This window comes from Corvus hawaiiensis, chromosome 6, assembly GCF_020740725.1.
Source record: "Corvus hawaiiensis isolate bCorHaw1 chromosome 6, bCorHaw1.pri.cur, whole genome shotgun sequence".
Lineage (NCBI taxonomy): Eukaryota > Metazoa > Chordata > Aves > Passeriformes > Corvidae > Corvus > Corvus hawaiiensis.
Genome location: NC_063218.1, coordinates 2,835,200 through 2,852,817, shown reverse-complemented (window position 1 = coordinate 2,852,817; position 17,618 = coordinate 2,835,200). Strand labels below are relative to the sequence as shown.

The 17,618-nt window shown below is 45.1% G+C and overlaps 1 protein-coding gene across 2 annotated transcripts in view; it reads left to right on the top strand.

Moving 5' to 3' along the window:
* Positions 1 to 17,231, top strand: part of DDHD1 (DDHD domain containing 1) — a 60,727-nt gene extending 43,496 nt beyond the window's left edge. For both annotated transcript variants that reach the window (XM_048306983.1, XM_048306984.1), the window contains 6 exons: positions 4,643 to 4,905; positions 6,279 to 6,354; positions 10,459 to 10,608; positions 11,868 to 12,120; positions 13,833 to 14,012; positions 16,159 to 17,231. In XM_048306983.1, coding sequence (XP_048162940.1) covers positions 4,643 to 4,905; positions 6,279 to 6,354; positions 10,459 to 10,608; positions 11,868 to 12,120; positions 13,833 to 14,012; positions 16,159 to 16,340 — 1,104 coding nt within the window. In that variant the 3' untranslated portion in view covers positions 16,341 to 17,231. The remainder of the gene's footprint in view (positions 1 to 4,642; positions 4,906 to 6,278; positions 6,355 to 10,458; positions 10,609 to 11,867; positions 12,121 to 13,832; positions 14,013 to 16,158) is intronic.
* Positions 17,232 to 17,618: the final 387 nt, after the last annotated feature.

Genomic DNA, 17,618 nt, shown 5'->3' with positions numbered 1-17,618 from the left:
CTTATTTATGCTCGTATGCTCAAGGCTGCATTTCCTCAGAGGAGGCTGAACAACTGTTTGGGATGCTGCTGCTGGAATTTAGAGGTTGAACAACTGTTTGGGATGCTGCTGCTGGAATTTAGAAGTTTGGTTTTTTCCAGCTCGGCACAGGATGCTGGTAATGCTCTGCACAAAAGGGTAGCAGCTCTGGGTGTCTCACGCCTTCCACGAGTTCTTGTTCCCATCATGATCCAGCAGTTCAGGAGGTGATAAAAGACATGATTCTGCTGCCCTTTTTATCAGTGTTGTTCAGCCTGAGGTGACAGGGATGTGTCACCTGACTCAGACTCCCCGCCTTATCCTTACAAAGCACAGCCCTGTGCCACCAGGATTCCTGAATGGTTGGGATAAGCTGATATTTTTTGATTTCGTGGAAGCCATGTGCTAGGCAGGCACATAACTGGGAAAGCAGAGGGCACTTTTGGCCTCATCAAGTCCAGCCTCCTGCTCCTTGGTCAGCGCTCTGGGTTTTGGCTTCCCCTGGAATTGCGTGGCCCTCGTGCCAGCTCTCCGTGAGTGTGTGGAAAGACCATTCCTTGCTCTGCCTTTAATTTGGTTTCTGAAGGGCAGAGAGCATTTAACCTCAGTTAGTCTGAGTATGAGCTGCTGCCTTCTGAGCAACTTGATCCTGCAGGCTTGAGTTTCCTGCAAGGAGGATTTATTGGCAAAACTTCAGCTGATAAAGGGAGATAATAATCATAAGAATGGTTTGGGTTGGAAGGGATCTTAAATCCCATCTCATTCCACCCCCTGCCATGGGCAGAGACACCTTCCACTGTCCCAGGCTGCTGCAAGCCCCGTCCAACCCGCTCCAATCCCCTTCCAGGGATCCAGGGGCAGCCCCAGCTTCTCTGGGCACCCTGTGCCAGGGCCTCCCCACCCTCACAGCTGAGAATTCCTTCCCAATATCCCATCTATGTTGCCCTCTATCAGTGGGAAGCCATTTCCCCTTGTCCTGTCACTCCAGGCCTTTTCTTGGAAATATCTCAGTGTCCTCAGGCTGCTGCTGAATGAGTGCTGAGGTAGGAGGGCCAGCTGGGAGGATGGGATTTGATACAGCTTTTCTGGAAGAAATAGGAATTGTTGCCTTTGTTACAGTGTTTGATCTGCTCAGTAAGAGACAGGTGAACGTGCTGCATTCCCCTGCTCCCTCTGGGAGAGCTGGAGGTGATGGAACAGAGCAGCCAGAGCAGCTGCAGAGGGAAAAAAACTCAATTGACTGCTGCCTCATTTATTCTTTTGTGATGTATTTGAACTTGTTTTGTCTGTGGGAGAAGCCTTAGGAGGTGGTAAAATGGGTTGGGCAGAAACTTAAGGAATCTCTAGGCTTTTGGGAGGGAAAGCCCTATGAACCCCTTGGGTGGAGAGACAGCTCCCACTGTCCCCAGAATGAGCTGGGAACTGGGAGGGAGGATGGAAGAAAGGAGCTAGAAAGAGAGAGAGGGATCTGGTCATGCTGCATTCCTCCAGTCCCACCATTCCTGGGGTTTTTTGGATGATTCCTGCTCTCCTGTTTTGAGGCAGAACCAGCAGGTGCTTCCTAAGCACATAATAGACCCCACGGACCAGCAAATGCTGAGGTTTGGGGCTGGCAGGAGTACCAGGGAAAGCAGTGGGAAAAGGGCTGACTTAACCAGGAGTTCCTTGGATGGAGGTGCAGTGGAGAGCAGGAGTCGCTGTCAGCAAGCTCAGGATGAGGCACCCCATCCCTCTAACCCAGCCATGAGGTGCAGACACGGAGCAGCCACTTGGATGTTGTGGGGTCTGGGAGGCTGAGGAAGGAGTTGTTGTTTTGTTGTTTGGGTTTTTTTTTTTTAAATTTAATAATGAGCCTTTAATTAAGACCCTTTAGAGGGAGTAGAAAGACAAGCTGTGCATTAAAAAATCAGCTCTTAAAAATTTATTATAGTGCTGCCATTTAGGAGAGAAAATTTGATAGGCAGTTTTATTTTTCATGTGTAAATCCAACGAAAAAATCACTGATTTTAGGCAATGTAAAGTCAGTGTTTTTAGAAGCTATTTTTGTATGGATTCTTAGGATATATCAAGCTGTAACTACAAAAGATTTGAATGCAGTTCATGTTACATTTACTGCACTAAAACCCTGTTCAAACCAAACTTTTCTTGCACAAGTTGGAATATTTTATGCTTTTTAAGACTTCAGAAAGCAGATCAGGATTAAATCATAGAATGGCTTGGATTGGAAGGGACCTTCAACATCATCTAGTTCCAACCCCCAATAAATATAATCTCAACTTCATATGCTGCTTAACCAAACAGAATTTTAGCTGGGACTTTAAATGAATATGCTTTTCCTTTTCTCTTCCTTTTTTTTTTTTTTCCTATTTTTTTCCTTATTCTGCACCAAAAAGGTTCAGTTTCTAATCTTAGGACTGGCACAGGACTGTTGGCAGGACACCAACATCCCTAAGAGCTCACTGCAGGTGGAGGGCTCCTGGTTTTGGCAGAGCAGCAAACCAGACCATTCACAGTGCCTGGAAATCTGGAGCCTTTCCCACAGCAGACCTTCTACTCCACAATTACCTGAGGGATTTGGAGTTTAAGGAATGATCTCCATCAGGTGATTTGGTTGAATTCAGTGCTTGGACTCTGGTCTGCAAAATTGCAAATGTGCACCTATTTGGAAATCCATTTCTTAGTTATGTCCATGTTTGTGCCTAACTTCTCAATAGCAGCAAGTTTTTAAGGAGAAGGACAGTTAAAAACAGGGCTGGACTCAAGAGTCCAACCAGGATTTTCCAAGGGTGTTCTGTTTTATGCCCTCAGATTGCAAGATCTGATGTTTATAATGGAAAAGCCATGATGCCAGAAGATTTTTTACCCATTTCTGGCAGGAATCCCCAAACACTTTGCTTTCAACTGATTCTTGCTATTTTGTTGGAGGTTTTAATCAAAACCTTTTTAAATGGAGAAAATCCCAGCCAGCCGCAGCTCATCCTGATTGATATTTTCAGCTCCAGCTCTTGCTGAAACCTCTGCCTGTTTGTTCATGTGTGAAAGTTTGTGCCCACAGTCTGTGTAGACCCAAATGGAAGAAGAGGCAGCATCACAGTCAAAACCAGTTGAAAATAGGTGTTCTGATGCTCCTTTCTCCAAGCTGCTGCAAGGCTCTGTTAATCATTTCACAGTGCTTCAGGCAGCGGGTTTGTTGTGTGGATTCTCCCTCAGTAAAATGTGTATCAAACACTGGCACTTCGGGTGCCATTCATATTTATATTCACTAATGACTCAGGCTCTTGAAAAATCATGCTGAAATTATATGTTCCACAGCTTTAATTTCCCATTGCTAACAAGGGAATGATTTGCACTCTCTTGTTTGTCCTCCTCCCTGCCACAGCCTGGAAGCATTGCTCAGTTTCCATGCTGAGTCTCACAGGCAAAGCTGCCTTTTTTTGATTTTTTTTTTGCATTGGCCAGTTCCCAAATCTCATGGTTTTCAGTGTTTCTCTCTAAAATACTTTCTGGGAAGCTGTATCTTTTTATCCTATAGTGTAGGATTTGGAGCAGAGAGACTCAGTGAACATAGGACTGATATTTATTCATTGCTGTAGTACTATAGGAATAGTCTGTGATGTTCAAGAACTGCATTGCACTCCTGCTTTTCCCTCCTGGAAGCCTATAACCAGAAAACTGGGTTTTAAGCACTGTTTATATCAAATGTTCGCATTCTGGCTCTGTGTGTCTCATTTGTGCCTTTTCTCCTCCAGTATCATCCTCTTACCTGAGATGAGGCTTTTTACTTTTTAGCAGCATCTTTTCATTCTGATTCCTTGGGAATAATTTCCAGCAGGTGCAGGTGTAGGAAGGGAAGGAGGACTGAAAGCTGCATCTCCTTTTAGCCAGGCAGTGGGGAGGAGAATGAAAGGCTTGATGAGTTCAAGCCTGCTTTGCTGAGACCCAAAAGCAGTTGGAGGATATTTTCCCAGAACCCATCCAGGGTCTCACTGCCATGTCTGAGCACATCCATTTTAGTGGATTTCTCTTCCCAATCCCCTATTGCTCACAGTGATAAAGGAGAAGAGGGCATGACTTGTTTAGTAGGGTGATGCCAAGGTTATGGCAGAGATGTGAGTTGATTCCAGGTCATGTGTGGCTCAGGCTCCTTCCATCCTCCTTAAATTAACAAAGGAGCTGAGCCTCTTGACACAAGAGAAATGTTCAGTGCTGTGGAGAAAATGGGAGAGAATCCAGTGAGAAGGGAAATACCACTGTGCCAGTAGTCACTGTTGTGCCAGTGAACACCAGGTAACGCTCACTTCAGAGGGTGCTGTTCAGTATTTCAAGCACAGCTGCCATTTATTGAAGTGTTTATTTCAATTTGATGGCTTGGGCCGTGCAGTGCAGCTGTTTTAGAGTCACCACGTGTCCTTTGTGGTGGCTGCTGGTGGCTCTGGAGGGGAGGGATGAACCTCTGGAGTCAGTGACCATCAGCCAAGCAGTTGCTGCTGGCCATGGGATTATGCTCATCTTCCCAGCCTGAGTGAACAGGAAGGGGTCAGTGTGGGACGGGGACATTCCTGAACATCAGCTGGGGCAACAAGATGTTGATACTAAACTCTCTCTCCTCACCCTCTTGACCCAGCTGGTGAAGGGGCTGCAACAGGAGCTGAACCGCCTGTACTCCCTGTTCTGCTCCCGGAATCCAGAGTTTGAGGAGAAGGGAGGGAAGGTCTCCATCGTGTCCCACTCACTGGGCTGTGTCATCACCTACGACATCATGACTGGCTGGAATCCAGTCAGGCTCTATGAGCAGTTGCTGCAGAAGGAGGAGGAGGAGCTGGAAGAGCGTTGGATGAGCTACGAGGAGCAGCGTTTGCTCGAGGAACTTTACATAACCAAACAACGGTAATGGCCCCACTGCCAGGGATTAAAGGAGATAACCACATCCCTGGATAACGCCCTCTGGGTGTTTCCAGAACCCACCAGGGCTGTTATCTTTGGTGGCTGATGTTCTTCTGCTGGGGCTGGGTGATAAATGCTAAACACAGCACTGGGCAGGCACAGGGAGCTCTGAATCCACACAGACTCACGGAATGGTTTGGGTTGGAAGGGACCTTCAAGATCATCCAGTTCTAACCCCCTGCCATGGGCAGGGACACCTTCCACTATCCCAGGTTGCTCCCAAGCCTCATCCAGCCTGGCCTTGGACACTTCCAGGGTTGGGGATATTGTGCTGTGAGACACCCAATAGACAGAGAATCTAAAAATAGCAACTTCAGTCGTTCAAGTGGGACATGACAAATCATGAATCGCAGTTTTTGGTTCCTTCCTGAAACCAGTCTTGAGTATTGGTGGTACTTGGGAAGCATTCATTTAGCAGCAGCTCTGCTGTGGTGGGAATCAGGATGTGTCTCACGAGGGATGGGTGCAGGATGTCTCTGTCAGCTGCAGGGCTGGACAAAGTGAAGATCTCTGAGAAAAGGGAAGTTTAGAAACCGAATGAAGTGTTGCAGTGATAAGATGACCTTTGAGGCATATCACAAACATGTGATAAGGGAGAAATGGCCATTTTCACACTCGTGTTCCAGCTCCTTAGGCATCCTCTGAAGTGCTTTACAGAAATCCCAAGTATAATTTGACACTGGCACTTCTGCACAGAAAGAGTGGCTCTCCCCTTTGTGAGCAATTCAGTGTGAAATGATGGAAAATCGACTGCTGACATCCTGTAACCCCTGGAATTCTGCTGGGGCTGGGGAACAGTTTTACCCATCCATACGTGTGCTTTGTATTGTAGCTGCTTTTTAAATTCAGGCCAACCAGAAAAGCAGGTGAACAACCTTTTTTCATGGTAGCTGAAAGGGTGGGACACCATCCTCCAGATATTCCACCTCCATACAGAACTCCATAATGCCCAGACCATTTCCTGGGGCTTTGTTGTTGTTTGGGGGTTTTAAAACAAAATAAAGCAGGTGATTTGGCTGCAAAATCACCAAGGAAACTGGAGGTGAGTCAGCGACTCCTGAGGAAGGAGGGTGGGCATGTGCTTGGGGCGGTGAACAGGGGAATTGTCATGTCTTGATTGATTCCCTCTGTGGCCAGAGAAACGGGATTTGACAGACATTGATGCTTCATCAGTTGAGCTGCTCCAGGAAATACTGACACCATCACTCTCTCTTCCCAGCAGACAAAACTGTTGGACCCCACAGGAATGCCTGTTTGGATCAGAGAGGTTAAAGCTGCATTTTTTATTGGATCTCAGAAAGATCTCTATTTTCCAGGTTGAGAGAGATAGAAGAGAGGTTACATGAGTTAAAGGCATCCACCATATCAAAGCCACCTGTCTTAAAATTTAAGGTATGTATGTTTAAGAGGTTTCTACTGAGTTTTTCTGCTTGCTGTAAAAATACACCTGCAGTATGAGTCATTCTGCTTACTTTTGTTTTTTCCCTTGTCCCTAGACATGATTTTGGTAGAATAATTTGGATGTTGGATGAAGTGTTGTGTACATATAGTATGTAAATAGTATTTGGAGGTTCTTGTTGTTTACTGCAATTCTGTATTTGTAATAAATTCTGAGCAACCTGGTCTAGTGGGAGGTGTCCCTGCCCATGGCAAGGGGTTGGAATGAGCTGAGTTTTAAGGTCCCTTCCAACCCAAACCATTCTGTGTTTCTGTTCTATATGAAATTATATGTAAACATATATGTAAATCTATAGATTATAAATATATTTAATACATAAGCCTAGTTATTATATCATACACACACACAATTCTGTGGGAAGGTAAAACCCATTTGGCAAATTACATCAATCACATATTTGAAACAGTTTCACTTCTACTCCACTGGATAATCCATCTTCCTTGGGGACTCCTTCTGACATGTCACATCTCTGAGCAAATCTGATTGAATTTCCTCCAGGAGTGGATTTTCCTTCCAAATTATTCTGCTCTGACAGTTAGCACACTTTCAATCTCATGAAGCAGATTGCTTGCTAATCAGCTGTACAAATTGCTAGAATTCCTTATCTTTGGGAAAAGGCATTTTCCAGCTCCTGGGTGGGATGTGCAACACTTCTGAGTTGCTCAACTCCATCCTGAAGTATTAAACCATAAAAATGTGACATGATAGATGAGAATAAAACGGATTATTGTTTCTTAACTTGCCATTTTTCTTTCCTTCTGAGTTCAGAAGGGCTCCTGGAAGCCAAGGTCAATGTTGAGCCGTAAAAAAAGAGGAAACCAACCGTAGTTCATGTTGTCACAGCCTTCTCCTTTTCATCACTGCTTGAAAGCATGTGTCAGGCTATTATCTCTCCCATCAAGGAAGCTGGAGTCAGGCTGGTCCTCCCCCAGCTCTGGGAAAGATTATTCTTCACTCAGTTATGTTTAAACTGAAGGGTTTTTGGACAGTTGCTTTTTCGATGGAGAGGAGAAAAGAAAGGGGGAAGAAACTTTAGATAAAGAGCACTTTATCTACCTAAATAGATGAGATAGATCTGTAATCTTCAGGTAGCATTTCCACTGCAGTACATCCTTTTTCTTGACCTTACTGACAGAGGGAGATGTTTTGTTTCTGTGAAGCTTCACATTGGTGACTCCCATTGTTTGAGACAGAGCTCCAGAGAGAGAAGCTTTCCTTGGAAATGATGGCAAGGGAGGATTCCAGCAGGGTGAATCATCAGCAAACCAGTCCAGCACACCATTCTTGACTGGTTTGTTGAAAGGAGCGACCTTGTGTGTGCCAACCACCATCCCTTGGCTCTTCATGTCTGCTCTTCTATGGACGAAAAAAAAAATCAGGGTTCCCAGGATGAGACAGAATCACTGGTGCCACATGAAGGAGAGTTGAGATTGATGTTGAGCAAACAGAAAGGTTGCTTTTGGCAGGACAAATACAAGAAGAAATAGAGCAGCTTGCTTGGTTCGTGCTTAATATTAGAGGAAATGAAATTATTATTGACTTTATGGGGAGGAGAAACCCCACAAAACATGAAGATATGGGGTGTGCTGTACTCTAATAAAATATCGGACAAGCCACGAGAGTGGGAATTTGAGGGGGAGGGATCTTTGTCTCTCTTCCTCTGGTTCTCCTCAGATGGGAGGATGGAATAATCCCAACAGGAGCTGTGGGGGTTAAAAGCAAAGCCAACAACCCGCTGTAAATGGAAAGCTTTAGAAGCACAGCCTTCTCCCCACCAGCCTTGCAAGAGGAGCTCGAGTTAAAGGATGAGGGGCTGAAGAACATGGGGAATGGTGAGGCACCAACCCCTTTATGCCCTTGAGGTGTGAAAAGAGGAAATTTTTTATTGTAGGATGATTTTCAGTCACGGTAGGGAGGAGGAGAGCAGGGTATACCTCAGTTTTCCTTAGTGCTGACATGGAAATCCACTTAAATCTGGACTTGGAATGTCCTGTCCCAAAGGGCTCCAGGGTTCCTCAGCACTTCTCACTCACCCAAGGTTACAGAAACTCTTCTGGAGGAAGGTCCAACCTGTCCTTCACGTTCCTGTGTGCCCAGCACGTACTGATGCACAAAAGGACTCCTCTGCCTCACTTCTGTTGACTCATTCAGCTTTTTTTTTCTACTTAATTATGAAAATACTGCAGTGCTAAGTTGAATGGATGAGTACTTGGCTCAGCTTCTGCTTAAAATACAAATAAATTCATTAAGTCTTCTGTTTATGAATCCCAACCAGGAGAGAAGTGCTGCACTGAAAGGTCATTTCCTAAACATGTCTCCTGCGTTACTGAACATTTACAGGAAAATGCCCCACTCCTTCTTCCAGGAGAAACACCAAAATTAACAAATATTCTCTAGAAAGATTTTTGGTCTTCTGTTCCTGTTAGGTTTTCTAACACAGCAGCCTGATCTTCAGCCCCCTTGCAACAGCACTGACAGTCTAATGCCTGCAATTTAAAGGATTTGGGGTTTAGAATCATAGAATTAAGGTTGGAAAAGACCTGAGACCACTAAACCACGTCCCCAAGTGCCACATCCACATGGCTTTTAAATCCCTGCAGGGATGGGGACTCCAACACTGTTTATCAATAGAAATGATGGGACAACAGTGGAACAAAAGCCACACACTGTGTAACCACTGAAACCTTTTGGGGGTTTTCCCAGCCTCTTTTGAATGTCCTCTGCTAAGTGCAAGCTGGCAGGCACTGTCTGATTCCTCCCTAAAGCAGAAAAGCCATAATTGTGCCCTTCAGATGCTCGACACAGGAGTATCAGATGCACAGGGCTAGAGGTTACTTACTCCATTTAAAGGATTGCACTGGGAATGTCTCTTTCTGTTGTGTTTGAAGATGAGAAAGCTTTTTGTCCAAACTGCCAGAAGGTAAAGTCTGAGTGAAGCTTGGGTTTAGGAAAGGAAAGCAGCTTTGCAGCAGGCTCAAGGGACCGTTTTAGTGACAGAGCAGTGCTTTGCTGCATGTGACATGGAATAACCATGCTGAAGGTCCAGTTTTCTTCTTTTTCCATCAAGTTGGGACTTCTTTTGGAAGGAAGAGGTGTGGTACCAGTGCCAAGGCAGAAGAGGAGGAGGAATGTTTTGTGCAGCACTGGAATCCAAGAGATGAAAAGGACCATTATTCCTGCGCCCTCATTCCATGTGCTGACATACAGGGAAGGCACATGGCATCCCAAGGATCCTTCATGTGCACTTAGCAGGAATTCAGCAATTTCTGTTGCTGGCTGAGCATCTGATGATGGTAAAATTAATTTTTCAAATAAGAAAACAAAGGTTAAAAGGTAATTTTGGCTTAGGGAAATATCTTTTACCACGGAGCTTTCCATTTGGTGGTTTTAGGAGGCGATGCCTGAGGGTTGGTAGTGGGGGTTCAGTGTTAAATTCTGACCTTGGGTTGGTTGTAATTAACCCTAAAAGCAGGTTCGGTGACTTCTCAGGTGTGGCAGCTCAGATTTGCTCAGTTGGTGTTGGAGGCAGGGCTTGAGAGCGAGGTCCCAGCAGCTTTGGGTGACATCAGAGTGTCTCAGTGTGCTGTGCCTGCTCCTGGGACATGGTGGCACTGGTGACAAGCACCATTCTGTTCACTTAACACCAGGTGTAGCAAGAAAATCATGGAGCACTTGCTTAGGATAAGAATGAGGAGGCGTGGTAAGCTTGGGCAGCTCCAGGAGAAATCAGATTCATTGTATTTCCATAGCCTCTCCCAAACTCTCCTTGCTCCAGCCTTTCCAGTGCTGGTGGACCTCTCTGAGTTCAAATACCCAGCTTGATTTTTGGTTTTCCAACTGTGTAGCACCCCAACATGCAGCCAAGGGCAATCTAACCCTCATTTATGGGTTTTATGGTGTTCTTCCCTGTTTGGGCTGACTGAGACTTTGAATCCCTCCATTGAAACCAAGAAATCAGGTGGAGAGAGAAATCAAATCCAGCCGTGTTAGGAAGCATCATTTCCATCCTCATTAACATGGATGAAATCTCTCCCCAGGTTGAGAATTTCTTCTGTATGGGATCCCCACTGGCAGTGTTCCTGGCCTTGCGTGGGATCCGTCCCGGAACCAGCGGCAGCCAGGACCACATCCTGCCCAGAACCATTTGTAACCGATTATTAAACATTTTCCATCCAACAGATCCAGTGGTGAGTCTCTAATTGCAGTCTCAAGCTTTTACCTTGCCTGTTTTTAAGCTCTGGGATAATGTGGGTTCTTCAAAGTGTGTGAGTCAACACGAGTATGTTCCAGCAGAGGATTATGTGTTAATGGTTTTTATACAATGGCTTGGGGTTTGGAACTGTAAAATTACATTTCCTACAAATAATTGGCTTAAATAACACATGTTTTGCTTCTCTTTTTATAGTAATAAGCATAAGATTTGAGATTATTCTGATTTTTTTTTTTTGCAAAGAAATAATCCTTCTTCAGACAAGGATTTTGTGTTTAACTTCCTGACTTCCATTAAAACATCATCATCTTTCTAAAGAAGTTTTTGCTGTTAAAAAAGACTTCACAGGCAGATACTACAGAAAATCAAAGACTGGTTTTTGGGTTTTTTTTTCAAAGGATCCTAGAAGTAAAAGTTTGTTGATTATATTTGGGAGAGGATTATTGGTGTAGCTCTGCCTTTTCCTCATTCCACAGCAGCCAGTGTTGGCTGGTACCAAATCAGGTACTGAACCTTTGATCTGCATCCCCGTGGTAACTTCTTTGCTGCAAGTCTCATTTGGAATTTCATGCAGAACAGCAATTTGGGGATACTTTCCTATTTAAAGGAGCTGAATTTTAATGTATTCAGGTGTCAATCCAAACATGCTCATCTCAAGGTCACGTTCAACTCCAGCTATTCCAGAGTCTTCCCAGATTGTCAGGGACAATTGGTTGCACTCTGCGAACAGTAACTTCACTTAGTTTTAAAATAAAGAAGTGCAGGATGCTTTTCTACATCTAAGTAGACAAAGAGAAATAAATAATCAATGGGAAAATGTTCTTTAAATAAATATAATTCGTGGTTTACACAGGGATCAACGAAGAGCCATCAAACAAAACGTTACCCAGCCAATTCCTCCCTCTCTGTTGTGTTAGAATCAGCTTAACTTTACAGAAAGTTGGTTCTCTCAGTACAGCCATCTGTTAGTAACCTGTGTGTTGGTAACAACGTGTAGTACAAGTGTTGCAGAGACAAGTGCAAAAGTGGATTCACAAGCAGCTGATAAATCTTCCAGGCTGTGAAACTACAAGTGAATCAGACCATAACACCACCACTGTGTCACCTTCTGGGCTTTGCTTACTGCAGAGATTCTGGATTTGAAGTTGGAGAGAGCTCTGGATGGGAAGGGAAAGTGGTTTTTTTTCCCAGTCAGGACGCCCAGGAATTGATCTTTGCTCCGAATTCCCCTTTCAGGCCTACAGATTAGAACCCTTAATCCTGAAACACTACAGCAACATCTCACCTGTGCAGATCCACTGGTACAACACAGCCAACCCCCTCCCTTACGAGCACATGAAGCCAAGTTTCCTCAACCCCACCAAAGAAGCTACCTCAGCCCCGGACACCGAGAGCGCCTCGGCGGCGCCCAGCCCCACCACGTCCCCGGTCATGGTGCGGCGCCACTACGGGGAGTCCATCACCAACATTGGCAAAGCCAGCATTTTGGGTAATGTCCCCTCTGTCCCTGGGCTGGGATGGCAGCTCCTCTGGGAGCTTTGCTTCTCCCTCGGGGTTGGGGTACAGCCCTAAGGAAACTCGGCTTTGGAGATGGGATGGGAGCTGGGGGTGTTCAACTGGGGAGGGGAGGGCTCTGGGGAGGTCTTGGAGCTCCTTCCAGTGCCTCAAGGGGCTCCAGGAGAGCTGGAGAGGTTCTTTGGACAAGGGATGGACAGACAGGACACAGGGAATGGCTTCCCAGTGCCAGAGGGCAGGGATGGATGGGAGATTGGGAAGGAATTCTTCTCTGTGAGAGTGGTGAGGCCCTGAGGTTTTCCAGCACAGCTGTGGCTGCCCCTGGATCCCTGGAAGTGTCCAAGGCCAGGTCAGAGAACCTGGGATAGCAGAAGGTGTCCCTGCCCATGGCAGGGGATGGAACTGGATGATCTTTAAGGTCCCTTCCAACCCAAACCATCCCATGATTCTCTTCCCGTCTGCTGCACAGAATCAGAGAGTGGCTGAGGTTGGAAGTGACCTCTGGAGATCATCTGCTCCAACCCCCAAAATCCCCTCTGGCAGAGGATGGTTTCAGTGAGTTCTGTAGGTGTCTGGTTTGGTTTAATCCCAGCTGACATTTGCTCTGAAATAAAAACCAGTTTATGTTCATTGGAGACAAAGCTTGGGGGAGATGATGTAGTTCATGCTATTGCTGCCTTATTTTTGTCTGCCTTATTGAAGTAACATCTCGGTGATTTAATAGTTTCCATTCTGCTTCATGGAAAAAAAATTAAATTAAAGCTTGTTTTCTGATTCCATTTCCTAGTATTGGCAGATAGGAGAAAAATCACACCATGTAACCCATTACAGTTACCTTTAACTCATGATTCTACAACAGGAAATTCAGGCTGGTTTAATATAAAGTCTGTTCCTTTCTGGCTTTCTTAGTCAAAATAAGCCCTGGTTTAAGTGAGCTTAAATTCCCTTCACTGGAGCTTATGCTTGAGCATGCACTTGCAGTTTTTGTTGACTCAAGGCTTTTCTTTAGCTCTCTGTGTGGGATTTGGGAGAAGCCTAGTGCCAGGAATCTTCCCAATCAAATAAGTATAGAAAAGCAGTTTTTCCTCAAGTAGAAATATGTGGTATTTCAGAGCAGAGTGGCCTCTTTTTTGGCGGGTTTCCATAGTAACTTTAATATCTTGTCCATGAGGTGGCAGCAGAGTCGGGATAAAACATGACATAGCTGCTCTTAACTTTAGATCCCTCTTCCTGAGCAACCAAAATAGTCCTTTTAAAGGATGATGTAACATTTTTAAAGGTCTGTGAGGGCAATGGACCCTTAATAAGAGAAATGTCTTAAATGTGCTAATGGGATTTTTAAGTGCAGAAGGCACCAACGTTGTTAGAAAGCATTTTTGTCTTAGTCTTAGACATTTTATGAAAGAGGAATCACAACACATCCTTCAAAGTACCAGATTTCTCTCTGCAGATGTATTTCATGCAATTTTTTTTCTCTAAATACAGCTTCCAAATTGCAGCTTTTGCTTGTAGACGAGATGAGCCTGGGGATAAACACAGCACACTCCAGTCAGATGTTCCCACCCTAGGAAAGCACCAGGAGTGTTTTGCATCACTCAGCTCTAATGAACGGGTGCTGCAGTGACTTTAATTTGCAGTTTGATTGATGCATCTTGGGTTGGGTTTTCCCCTCTGTGCTGGATGCAGGAGCTGCAAGCATCGGGAAGGGCCTCGGTGGGATGCTCTTCTCCAGGTTTGGCCGGTCCAGTGCCACCCCCCAGACCATGGAGACAGGAAAAGATGGACCTGAGGGGGACGAGAAGAAGGCCACGACTGTTGGGACCCCACCTTTACCACACAGCAGCTCGGGATTCCTCGAACCTACAGGTGAGTGATGCCCACCCTGTGGATCCAGGGAAGCAAGAGTGGGGTGCAGCTGTGTGGGGTGGGGGGCTGGAAATGCCATAAGTGCACATGACAGGATTTGCTATTGTGGGTTTGCCCTAAAGTGATGAATATTGGCTATCAAGGCCAGCTTGGGCAGGGCTTGGAGCAGCCTGGGCTAGTGGAAAGTGTCCCTGCCCATGGCAGGGGTGGAATGGGATGATTTTTAAAGTCCCTTCCAAGCCAAGCCATTCTGGGATTCTGTGAATCTGCTCCTGGGTTGGATTGGAAGGGACTTTAAATCCCATGGGTAGGGACACCTTCCACTATCCCAGGCTGCTCCAAGCCCCGTCCAACCTTGCCTTGGACACTTCCAGGGATCCAGGGGCAGCCACAGCTTCTCTGGGCACCCTGTGCCAGGGCCTCCCCAGCATCACAGCCAAGATTTTCTTCCTAGTAGCTAATCTAACCATGCCCTCTGACAGTCTAAACCCTTTTTTCCACCTAAACTCCCCATTCCACCATGCTTTTCCCATTCTGAAGCAATCTGGATTTTAGGACACGTATGACTGGAAACAGAAGCTGCCCTTGTCCTGATCTGAACTGCTCAGAACAGAAAGTGCAGTTTGAGCAGCTGAGTTTTTTGAAAAGCATAGGTACTTCCTCTCAGGAAATTCATCTTTGGATTTATTTCTGAACTCCCCTTGGCACTGCTGCAGCACACAAGGGGGTTTTTGCAATCGAAGGAGTCACAAGTGTCCTGTGACAGCATCCACATGATGGATCACTGTCTGTTCATCACTAATTTCAACACAGAACCTCTCTGAGTCAGTGTTTGAGGGCAGGAAGCTTCAGGTTAGACATGAGGGAAGTAGAGAAGCAGTACAGGAAACATCACAGAGCTGCCGAGGGAGTCCTTTCGGGGAGGGTGGGTTTGGGACATTGAGGGCTTCCTGCATGAATCCCACATCCCTCCATGCTGGAAGCCCATCCCTGCTCCATAGAAGGAGAAGGTGGAGCAGAGGCCAGCAGGGCTGGGAGCTGAATGATGCAATCCCCACCAAAGGCTGTGCTCGCTGAGGGCTGTGGTGGGGTTTGGCTCCCGCCCAAGCTCCCGTAACGGCCTCTCGGAGCCGGCCGGGGCGGCCTTCCTGCCCAGCCACTGGGGTTTTTTGGGATAAACTCTCCTTCTTGGAAAGGACTGCGCTTGTCTGCTGCTGTTCCAAGGCTCTGGCTCCCTCTCCTTACTGCAGAGTGGGGTGATGCTCCTGGGGAAACAGATCTGTGCCGCGTCTGCCGGCGCTTGTGCGCTGCTCCCTTTCTGTGCTCCTCGAGCCAAGAATTAAAATTCCTTCCAAGTGGCTTTGATAAACGGCTGCATTTCTGACTCACTCTGGGACTTTGGCTTTTGTAGCTCAGCAGGCTTTTAGGTTTTTTGTCCTTTTTATTTTATTGCTCCTCGTAGAGGTTTTCTGACCGCTGCAGTGCCTTAGCAGTAGGTTAACATTGGCCCAGTTAAAATGCAGTGGTAAGTACTTTGAATGTGGCATTAATCAGAGCAGCCATTGAAATAAAAGGGTAACTGCTGAAATATACTTGGAATAATCAGGATATTAAAAGGGCAGAGCTGTGGAGGGATGACTTTGCAGGAAGAGCTTGTAGTATTGGGTGTAGTCTCCTTGTATAGACACTAAAAATGCAAGAAATCCATTTATTTCAGAAAGTTTCCTAGTGGGGCCTCAGCATTTGCTGGATATTTCTCTGTAGTTATCATAACAAGTGTAAATAAATACATTTATAGAGTTACTATAAGGAAAACAGCTGCTTGATAAAAAGCTGTCTTTTCCCAAGTTTTCGAATCACAGAATCATTCAGGTTGGAAAAGACCTCTAAGAGCAGGTTTAGTTTCCATGGTTTTTAACTGAACTCAGCACCACTCTTAGGTTTATGCCAAATACACGGGCATTAAAATGTATTTATATATTATTAAATTTTGATTTAGTTGAGTGCCCTGTGAAACGTAAACACAGAGAGGTTGCATGTGTTGTTTGTGCAACAACGGAATCAGAACCTGAAGCTGATGGGAAAGCAGGCTGGTGTTTTTGCAGCTCTAACATCACTCTTGTTCCTTTTCTTGTTCATTTTCCAGTGGAACTGGAGCACAGGATCGACTTTGAGCTCAGGGAAGGTCTCGTGGAGAGCAGATACTGGTCCGCAGTCACATCCCACACTGCTTACTGGTCATCTCTGGATATTGCCCTTTTCCTCCTCACCTTCATGTACAAACAAGACCAAGAAGAGACTGACAAATCCAATTTAGACACTATTTGAATTTTGGACTGGGGACAGGAGAGGAAACTTCACAAACCAGTGGCACAAAGCGGATGTGTTACTGCAGAGCTGCAGGACCTGTGGCATGGAGGTTTCAGGTTTAAGTGCATGTTTGGGGGTTTTTCCTATTTCTGAAGAGGAGAGGTTATTTGTATTTCAAAGCACTTTATAGTTTTCAATGTTTTGCAGTGCTGACTTAGACCTGAAGGGATTCCAAATTCCTGTCAACGTGGACTGTACAAAGAGCCAAGACAGCGTTGTAGCATCCCGTGAGCAGTTGTGCTTGGGTGACATCCTTGTTAATGACCATAATTGCTGTTTAGTTCATTAAACTACTAAAAAAAATTTAGTGGATTTAAAAAAAAAAAAAAAAACCAACAAAAAAACAGCAAACCAAACCTGAATTAATTTCCATTAACAAAAAAATACATGTTCAGTGCTAACCTAAACCTGCCATGTTCTGATGTTTTATGTAGCCGTGAATAACAAGCGGTGGTGTCATTTTTCCAGGACTTTACTCAGCTCCACATCCAATTATCCCCACATTGGAAGCCCATTCTGACTGCTGGCTTCTGAGGGCCTATCCTACGTGACACATTTAGAAACTAATGCTGAAGAGAAGAAAAAAAGCATGAAGCAAATATTTGAAATACTGTAATTATAATTTATTATTCTCTCGAATCGTTCCATTTTATTCCAGTGTATAAAACATTACTTTTTTACTGGTTTCTTTTGACATAATTTAAGAACCACATTTATTTTCTACAGTGTTAAGACTTTTTCTCAGAAATACATATCTTTGTACTACTATTCAAATGAATATATGGACACTGTGGCACACTTTAAGTATTTTTTCATTAAAAATAAATATTTGTGGTTTCACACAAATGACATCAGTCACGTTCTTGTCAGAGGTAAGTGCCTTTGCTTTTTCAGGTTCCAAGTGTTTCTCAGGCACATTAGATTGGTTTGCAGAGGATCCAGCTGTCCTTTGTTTACCATAATTAAATCCATACATGTGTGTGTTTGCATAAAAACATATGGATGTGTATATTTATGTGCAGGGGGAGAGACAGCACCATAAAATAAACTCGGTGAGGCCTGAGAATACCAACATTTAGATTAGGTTTGTATCTGAAACTAATTCAGAAGTCAAGAGGGAAGTGTTGGGATGAAAGGGAATAATCTCCAAATAAAACACTGGAGGGTCATTGCTGAGATTTTAAAACAACGTGGAAGGCTCTGGAGCAGAAGTGTTGGACATTTGCCCTCAGAGCT